The 10184-nt window shown below is 37.4% G+C and overlaps 1 protein-coding gene across 4 annotated transcripts in view; it reads left to right on the top strand.

Moving 5' to 3' along the window:
* SLC17A3 (solute carrier family 17 member 3) overlaps nt 1-10184 on the top strand; it is a 31748-nt gene continuing 21564 nt past the window's right edge. For 3 of the 4 annotated variants that reach the window (XM_010365007.2, XM_010364971.2, XM_010364981.1), the window contains exons 1-3: nt 1-76; nt 3935-4058; nt 9942-10153. In XM_010365007.2, the coding sequence (XP_010363309.1) occupies nt 3968-4058; nt 9942-10153 (303 nt within the window). In that variant the 5' untranslated portion in view covers nt 1-76; nt 3935-3967. Of the gene's footprint in view, nt 77-3934; nt 4059-9941; nt 10154-10184 lie in introns of those variants that run through there. The other variant, XM_010364989.2, reaches the window with a different exon arrangement.

The raw sequence follows: 10184 nt of genomic DNA, 5'->3' as shown, positions 1-10184 counted from the left end.
CTCCAAAAAGTCCAAGGGAGCAAGCTTGGAGGAAATGCTGGGTTCAACTTGAAGCCCTTCCACAGACATTAAGTCGGTAAGTCACTTCTCTTGGTGTTGAGATGAAGACCTCCAAGACTCTTTTCTGTATAACAACTGACAATTTTTATATACTCCCCAACCCCAAGTTTCCTCATATGATAAAAATTAAAATGAAAAATGTAAAAATCCGTATTAACAAGACTGACAAAAGTGAGAGAGAAGAGGCAAGAAGCTGAAGCTTTGTATCTGATCATCCATATGCTTTGAAACTAGCTAGTGGAGACAGTAGCAGCTATGGAAGATAATTCCAAGAAATAGGCACTCTTGTGAGGTGTTTAAAAGCAAAATGTTGCAGGTCAAACTGGCTTGTGAACAAATATCATCTCTTTCATTTACCAACTGGGTGACCTGGAGGAAGAGGGTCAGTAATATCTCCATGTGGGGTTGATGTAGACTTGGCTGGTGCAGTAGTTTATAAGAGTGACTATAATAATTATTTCTATTATACCAATGGCTAAGGTGGCTTTGGTCCAAGAAAGCATCTGGAGAAATGCTGCATCAAGATCCAGTGAGTTGGCGTGAAATTTAACCAAGCTAAAATGGCTAGGGATAGAAGAGGAAATGGAGAGATGAGGCAATGGGACAGTCACCAGAGTCAGCAGAAGATGGTAGGTGAGCTGAGGGCACTGGGAAGGAGGGAATCAGGGAGTCCTCAAGGCCAGAATGGAGAAGGTGCAACTTTTTGTGGCAGCTGCAACTTCACAGATGTGTGGGAGGATGCTATTAGAACACTCCCTGCCTTTAAACTAACCATCTCTACTGAAAGCTGATCCTTAGTGTGGTTCTCTATGAACACTGCTTTGGACCAGAAACTTCTCAGAGTGCAATATATAGTTTCTGACCCAGATAAGCAGCATAGATTTTAGTGGAAAATAAAGAGAACTGTTAAAACAAAAGGGATTTACTTGGAGTAAAGCCAAGGTGTAGAAAGGCTACGAGACTGATTGGAAGGGCATATTTAAGAGATCATGAGACTGCATTTTCTATGTTGTGCTACTTGAGCCTGTTCTTGGCTCACCAGTTGGTGCCTTGGAATTTCCCTCTAGATTACTTCTCTTTCCTCTAGTTACAGCCCCAGGTTGTGGGAAGGGTCAGCAGGGCTTGAATCCAGCGTTTTAAGTCAGTGAAATGTTTTGAGATTACCGTGACAGCAGGTATCTGTCATGGTGAGGTGGGTAGACTAGACCTGCTGGCAAGAGAAGATGTAACATCCTGGTTCACTTGGAGATAGGGTGTACAAGCTGTGTGCAGGTGGTAGACTGTCATGTGAAGCCTTAGATAGCTTTAAAAAGTATTAATATTTTCAAAAGTCAGGAGACAAATGGGAATATCAGTATGGAATCAGGGGACCTTGACCTGTCTGTGGAGACTGGAGATCATACTGATGAATAAAGGCAGTGGCAATGCAGATGCAGGGGCTGGGTATGAAGGATGTCATCTTAGCAAGAGTAGCTATGCTTTGCAGAGGAGGTCACATCATTGCAAAGGAAATCAGTGGGAAGTGAAGTCTGACTCATGTTTCAGGGTTTTCATGCCTGAGAAGCATTCATTACTATATGTATATACATAGTGTGTGTATATATATACATATATACTATATACATATATTATATATACTATATGTATACAGTAATGAATGTAGTATACACACTACGTATCTATTTCTATATGTTTATGTAAGTTTGTGTCTTTGTGTCTTTGTGAATGTAGATCTGTAGAGTGTATATATACAAACAAGCCCCCCCCCCACACACACACTTAGATGAATATTGTTTGATAAATTTCTTAAGTCCAGGAAGTTCATAAACAATAAATTAAGCCCAAATTTGTAGCTTTTTTTTTTTTTTTTTTTTTTTTTTGTGGTGTTAAAGCTCCTATTATGGCCAATTCCAAGCTACCATCACGACATTACTGAATTCAGAATTGGGGAGAGTTGCACAAAAATTCAGAGTTGCACAAAACAATGCAGTTTGAACCATCTTTGTCATTTGGTAAAATATCTTCCAGACAATCTTTGAATACAGAATCAGGGCAATTTCCCTAGAAATAAAAGACCTGTTTTTAAAATGTCCTGGCCACACCATGGAATTAGAATGCCCAATGGCAAGATCTGAAGAGACATTAATACTACACTTATTATATGATCCAGGTATTCCACTTCTAAGTGATCTAAGAGAAATGAAAGCACATGTCTATACAAAGACATGTACATGAATGTTCACAGCAGCTTTATTTGTTATGGCAAAAAACTGCAAACAATGCAATTTTTAATCACAAGGTAAATAAATGGATGAACAAATTGTGATGCAGCTATGGAGTGGAATATTACTCAGTAATTAGAAGGATTGAACTATTTTATATGTACGACAACATGGATAAATTTTAAAATAATTATACTGATTGAAATAAACCAGGAGAAAAGTGGGTACATATTTTATAATTCCTGATATGGTTTGGTTGTGTCCCCACCCAGATCTCACCTTGAATTGTGGTCTTCCTAAAAGTCAAGTGTCAAAGGTGGGGCCAGGTGGGGCCAGGAATCATGGGGGCAGTTTCCCCCATACTGTTCTCATGGTAGTGAAGAAGTCTCATAAGATCTGAAGGTTTTATAAATGGGAGTTCCCCTGCACAAGCTCTCTTGCTTGCTGCCATGTAAGATGTAGCTTTGCTGCTTCTTTGCCTTTTGCCATGAGTGTGAGACCTCCCCAGCCATGTGAAACTGTGAGTCCATTAAACCTCTTTTTCTTTATAAATTACCCGGTCTTGGGAATGTCCTTATGTCCCTCCTCTCTTGGTGAAAATATACCTCTGAATAATAAAACTTCTACTATAAAGAGATACTAAGAAGTTATTCCTTAGTTTGCAACAATGATATCAGGCCAGTTCTGGTTAAGTACTAGTGCTTAGATATTTAGGAAGATTTAATTTGTTAAGCTGACAAGTTTGGTTTATTAGTGGTAGAAGCAGTTATATATTTTGAGACGTTTTCTTTAAGAGAGTCAAATTTAATAATATGAGCAGTAAACATAGCACAAATATTACAATTCTACATATAGTAACACATAAAAATCTCCTTGGGCATTGAAGATCCTAGTATTGTAATACAGTAATGGTTCTTTTTAGTTGTCTTGTATGCAAAAAGGTCACAATCTCCATGTTAGTTATTTCTAGAAATCTGTAGACACATCATCAACCTATGGACAATAATAATATGAGATTTAAATGTTATCTTCTCATTATGCAAATTTGGTCCCTAATTATGAGTGACACACATCGATACAGTGAGTCAAATGAGGAAGCAATATGGGAGTTGTCAAGGGCAGTAGAAGCCAGGTTCTCAGGTGCAGGTAGAAGATTCCAGAGGAGCATAGCTCTGAGGTGACCCACTGCTGTGGTAGCTCCAGTGATGATGACAATGAACTACAGCTTTTACTTACTGGGTGTCTGGCAATGTTCTAGGTATGTGCAATCTGTTTCAGCTGACAGCAATTTTTTGATGAAGATGTTATTGTTATTAACAACAGATGAGGAAACTGAAACACACAAATGTGCTCCTAGTGGCACTTGGCACAGTAAATCATGAACCTGAATTTGAACTTGGGAATACTTAACTTCAAAGTCATTGCTCATAAGCTGGCACACCGAGAGCACTCTAGATCCTAATAAATAAACAATTCCAAACCTTAGGTGCGGTATGCCTGTTGTGTTGAGCCAAGAGGGGATAATGAACCTCCCTGTCCCCAACCAGATGGAATGGACCAGCTTTTGTTTCCTTGGTGCCCCTGTTTAAATATTTGAAAGGGGAGTCCCTTTCTCTCAACTGATGCATGTGAATTACATGTCTTCCTGATAGGTGAAAACCATTCACCTGGAGAGGAGAAACACAATGACCACCAAGACAGAGTTGAGTCCCACAGCAAGGGAGAGTAAGAACGCACAAGATATGCAAGTGGATGAGGTACTGATCCCCAGGAAAGGTAAATTCGACCTCAAATGCATGGTTTTAGGATTTTACAGTGAATTCTTTTTGTCAATGTATTACTATAAAAATGAATTTGTGATTTTTACTTTCTTTAATTCTTTTTACAAATCCAGTGAAATTAACATATTTTGCAAATATGAAGGAAATAAATATTACTAAAAAGAAGCGTTTTATTTTTGACAGTTACCTTTCAATCTTTATCTATCCAATCTTTACGTTCTTGATAATTGCTACTGAATTGTCTACACATAGGATTGTGTGTCCTGCTTGTGATTGCATGTAATATTTTAAATGTAACTGTATTGCTTAATTTAAAAAAGTAAGAAAAACCAATTATAGATACTTCAAAAAACAAGAAATAAAAAGGTTTTCATCAGCTTAATTCAACGATTATAATTTAATTTTATTGCCTTTATTTTGTATGTATATTTTGCATAGTTCTATACTTTATGTATTGTGTTGTATATTTTTTAATTTGGCAGTATATACTTTTCCATATTGATTTATTAGATTCATAAAGTGTGAATCTCTTTGTGAATCTTATAAACCAATATGGATTCTTAAAGAATACATATTATATTCCAACATAGCCAATAGATGAAGTATTATTTAGCTGAAAAACCTTGTGGCTGGATATTTAATTTGTGGAATTTTCTTTTGTTACTCAACTATTATATCTATATATGGACTATATATGTTACTTAGGTTATTACATGTATATGAACTATGTATGTAAGTTATTATATATATATGGTGATAAATGAACATTATTTAACACAACACTAGTCCACATTGGAATTATTTCTTCAGGGTTTATTCCCAAGAAATGAAAATTGTGAGGCAAAGAGTTTACGTATTTCATTTCCTTTGTTCACTACAGAGACCTTAGTTTTTAATCCAAACAAAAATAAAATCACAGGGAGGATTTTGAGCAGAAGAGGAGGTGATTTTATTTATGGTATGATGAGGATACTCCAACTGCTGTATTGAGAATAGATTAGAAGCAAGGAACCAAGCTGAAGATTACTGCAAAAATTCAGGCAGGAGATATTGATAGCTAGAACCACATGAAATTAGCTTTTAGCCAAAAAATAACAGTGGCCCTTGTGAGAAGTTGTTGGATTCTATACACATTTTGAATATGAAGACAATACTACATTCCAGATCAAGGATTGCAAAGTGTTTGGAAGAATAAGATTTCTATCAACTGAGCTGGGAAAGACTCTGGGTAGAAGTTTTGAGGTTGTAGGGCTCAAGAGTTTAGTTTCAGACCTGTTCAATTTGATCTGTTAATCGGTTGATCAATTGAGTTTTAGTGGAACAAAAATAATGATGTATCAATGGTGCCTTCAGTTTGACAAAATGCAGTATTATTGTATCATATCTATATTTTAATTTAAAACATGCTATTCCACCAATAGTATTTTCCACTTACGTGACCAATTATCTTAGCAGTACTAACTACACGATCTAGTTTTCTCCCATTAATTGCCACAACACTCTTTACACATTGCATGACTCTTTTGGATGTTTTTCTATTGTTCCTTATATTTTTCTGAGTATTCTTATTCTTCAATACAATAATGTCTTATCATCTTACTCTCATGATAAATTTTGTAATGCAAATATCTTTCAATACTTACCCCCAAAAATTCTTGTATAGTCGTTCAACTAGGCTTTATTATTTTTTTGCCAACTGTACTCATTTTCTATTTCTGCATGCATATTACCATAAACATAGTAACCTGAAAGAGCACACATTTATTATCTTACAGTTTCTGTGGCTCAGAGCTCCAGGTGTGGCTTGGCTTAACTGGTTCTTCTTCTCTGGGTCTCACAAGGCTACAAATGAGTGGTTAAGTTGCATTCTCATCTACAGAATAGACTAGGGAAGAGCCCACTTCCAGGCTTATTCAGGTTGTTGGAAAAATTCATTTTCTTATAACTGTATGACTGAAGGCTCTGGCTGTTTGCTGGATTTTGACTGAAGGCCATTCTCAGGTCTTAGAGGATGTTCATGGTTCCTTATCATGTGAGGTTCTCCAACTTTCTGCTTACTTCATCAAGCCCACATGAAGAGTGTTTATCTTTAGTCTGCTAAGATGGAGTCTTTTATAACATAATGTAATCATGGGAGTGACATCCCATCACCTTTGCCATATTCTGTTGGATACAAGCAAGTGAAAGTTCCTGGCCCCATAAAAGGGAAGGGAATTATATAAAGGTGAGAATACCATGAGGTGGTAATCACTGGGGCCACCTTAAGGTCTGTCTGTCACATCAAATTAAGAAACAAGCTTCCTGGATTTTGAGTACAGTAGTACTGAATTCATTAATAAAACCTCTCACGTTCAAAAACCTATGATTTCATGATGTCAGTGCCCTTTTTCAGTAGTTTAATAGAATATCTTCAGGTGCTTCTTAATTTGTACTTTCTCACATGCATACAGACCCACACATTCTCGTATAGCTAGGGGTGATCACAAAAAATTCAACAGACAGCACACCACTGGCACCAATCTATTAGAGTAGGCACAACTGATATAGTTCATTCAGAATGGATACAGGACAAAATAACTTTTAAGGATACAAATAGTGGCCTGCAGGAAACACTTAACATCTGGCAAGCACCAGACTAAACCTGTTAAATGCACTCTCTTGTTAATCTTTCAGCATTCTCATGAGGCAAATGTTCAACCTCCTCATTTGTAAGCCATTAGTCTCTTGGTTTGCTGATACCCTTTTTGGTAGCCTTTGGCACGTAGGATCCCAAAGGAACTTGGGAAAATCAGAGGCCACAAAAACTCACAAATTATTAGTTGATTTGATTGATAGAGGAAGTCACCACCAGCACTGAATCAGATTAAAAAAAAAAAAAAAAACCCTTACAAAGATGTTACATTTGAGTTCATTCACTACAAAGACTTGTACTCCATCAATAGAAGATAGCATAGCCATAAAGGGAATCCTCCTTTGTTAATCTCACGGCACCTCTTTATCCCACATCACAGAGCCACATAAACCCTACAGCTGGGTGCACGTGGATTGTATTAATCACAGAGGTATTCTCATGGAGTCATCTTGGACAAAACAGAAGCCACCATACATATGTGCTACAGTGGTTAACAGCATAGACACCTGAGCTACATTGTGAGCTGGTCTCTCTGTGCCTGTGTTTCTTCATCTGTAAAATAGTAGCAATAGCTGCCTCATAGTGTTATTGTGAGGATTTGACATCATGTTACACGACCTATCAGGAATATCTGAAGTACCTACTGACTCCCTCTTCCCTGAAACTCTTGTCCCCTTGGCTTCCATGACACCGCACTCTTCTGGTTTTCTTCTTATCCCACCACCCATTCCTTTTTACTTTCCTTTGTTTGCTCCTCCCACATCTATCCAACCTCCAAATACTGGAGAGCCCCAGAGTTAGTCTTTGGTTTTCTTCTCTATTTATTTCCATTTCCCAAGTTTTATGGCTTTAAGTATCTTCCGTAGGTTATTAACTCCCAATGTTATGCCTCAACTCCTACTTCTCTTCTAAACTTAAGAACTGTATATCCAACATGCTCAACACCTTCTCTTTGGTGCCTAAGAGGCATCTCTGTTTTAACATGTCCAGTAATAAGCTCTTGACCACCCCACCTTACAAACCTGCTCCTTCCAAAGACCTTTCTTCCTAGGAAAGTAGAACTTCATTCTTCTTGTTGTTTAGAACAACAAGCTCTCCAATTCCCCTTCTCCTTGCCTTCCACCCACCTGTAAAACTGAAACTCTCATTTGATGTTTTTTCTACGCTGGGATTTATCTGGGGTCTGACCACATCTTAGCTACTGCCATGACCCTAATCCAAGATAGCTTCATTTCTCTTCTGAATTATTGCAATAGCTTCCTAACTGCACTTCCTCTCTATTGTTTTGTTCTCATTTCTGCAGCCAACGAGATCCTTTCAAAATGTAGGTCACATCATGTTCCACTTCTGCTGAAAACCCTCCAGTGGCCCCCGTCCCACTCAAAGTAAAAGCCAAAGTACCTGCAATGGCCCACATATCTTGAACAATTCAGGCCCCATTATCTAGCTTTCCTAACATCTCTTCTTGTACCCCTGGCTCACTCCATTCTGTCATAGTCCCCTCTTTTTGATTCTTTGAACATACAGGCACTCTCCAACCAGCCCCAGGGCTGTTCCCTCTACTTGGTATGTTCTTTCCCCAGATGTCTGCATGACCACCTCTCTGGTATGTCATTGGGACTTCCCCCCTTTCTTGCTTTATTTTCTCTACAGCATTTATCACCCTCTAACACATTATTTGATTTACTGTTTGTGTTTCATATTTTGTACTTCTCTCTGGAATGTGAGGTCCCCAAACACAGGGCTATTTGTGTGCTATGTTTGCTGCTACACTTCTAGGGCCCAGTATTGGAGGTGATTGATAAGTGTTTTGTTCAATGATTGACTGAAGATGTCAAATCTGGGCTGGAGGACATGGTCTAGAACAGTGATCAATCCAGCTCCCTGCTATTTCCGTTGCACTGAATAGATTTATCCATGCAGGCATAGGGTGAACTGGACAATCCCAGGCTTGCACTGCTAAAGTAGTTGCATGGCAGGAGAGTAGACAGCTTCTAGGCAGGCTGGAGAAGATACAGAGCTACACATGCTCAATTTATTTACCCATTCTCATTGATCAAAGTCCCTTTTCTTCCCACGCAGAAAAAAGTGAAAGGGTTGGAGAGAATTTCAAAGAGCTACTCTGCCTGAAGTCCTAGTGTAAAAAATCTGAGCCCAGATAAATACAGCTTCTTGGCTCATACATTTTATTTGCCCTTCAAATTAGACTGTTGGCTGTGTTCTGCCAGGATACCGTCTACTCACTTAATAGAATGCTGCAAGACTTTTTAAGAAGTTGAGTAGAGACCTAACCTTTGAAACTTTTATACCACTCAATCTCATCTAACTGATTTTTTTTCCCAGATTTTAACTTCTGAAGAGTTCTTTAATTTCAACCACAAATGCTGATTTCCCTATGTTTTACATTTTTTGGACAATTTAGCCAGGATATGGAAAAGGGAGAATGAGATTTCTGCATTTAAGTTGCCATCTTTCCTAGCTGTACACATACAGATTATTTGAATGCTGTGCTCCTTTATTTTTCCACTATTTTTCACTTTATTTTTTCATAGTTTGTGGGCATCAATTTCTCTAATGAGAGAATCTTCCTAGGAGTTTGATCTCAAAAATTAAGTGAAAATATATCTTCAACGTTTTAAGATGTCAATGGAATACATCTATACCAATGGACAACTCTCTTCAGAGTGCAACTTACATTTCATTTACATACATAAAATTTATGCATATTATACATAACATATAGTGCATTATGTATAACAATACATGTCATATATAAATTATATGCTTTATATTTATATATAATTATACATACAAATTATATGTAATATATTATAAATTATATGCAGCAATTTAAGTATGTGCACATATTCATATGTATATATTTTCTTTTCATATATATGTGTTACATACACACACACACACACACATATATGTATAAGCATTTACTTGTGAGTAAGTTCATCAACCGTAGAACACAATGACCTAGGAATGAGAAAGACAAAATTTTAGGATGAACAGAATCCCTGAGATCAAGTTAGGCTCTACAAAGCTGTGGTATAAAACGTCCTTTAGCTCAACTCAGTGATCTCCTCCTTTTGTATCTTCCTTTCCTAAAGCCAACAGAAGTGTCATTTAAGTAATGATTTAAATCTTTAGGTGATCAGGTACTTTTTAAATCATATCTTGTGAAAAACTAATGTTAGCTCAATTTTAAAAAGCACTAATATGATGTCATAATATTTCCAGTTCCAAGTTTATGTTCTGCTCGTTATGGAATAGCCCTTGTCTTACATTTATGCAACTTCACAACGATAGCACAAAATGTCATCATGAACATCACCATGGTAGCCATGGTCAACAGCACAAGCCCTCAATCCCAGTTCAATGGCTCCTCTGAGGGACTGCCTGTTGACTCATTTGGTGACCTAAGTAAAGCCCCAAAGAGTCTTTCTGCAAAGGTAAGCAACAGAAGATATAAATTTGTGCTTT

Source organism: Rhinopithecus roxellana, chromosome 4 (assembly GCF_007565055.1).
Source record: "Rhinopithecus roxellana isolate Shanxi Qingling chromosome 4, ASM756505v1, whole genome shotgun sequence".
Classification (NCBI taxonomy): domain Eukaryota; kingdom Metazoa; phylum Chordata; class Mammalia; order Primates; family Cercopithecidae; genus Rhinopithecus; species Rhinopithecus roxellana.
The sequence above is the reverse complement of the archived record's forward strand: the minus strand, read 5'-3'. Positions and strand labels throughout refer to the sequence as shown.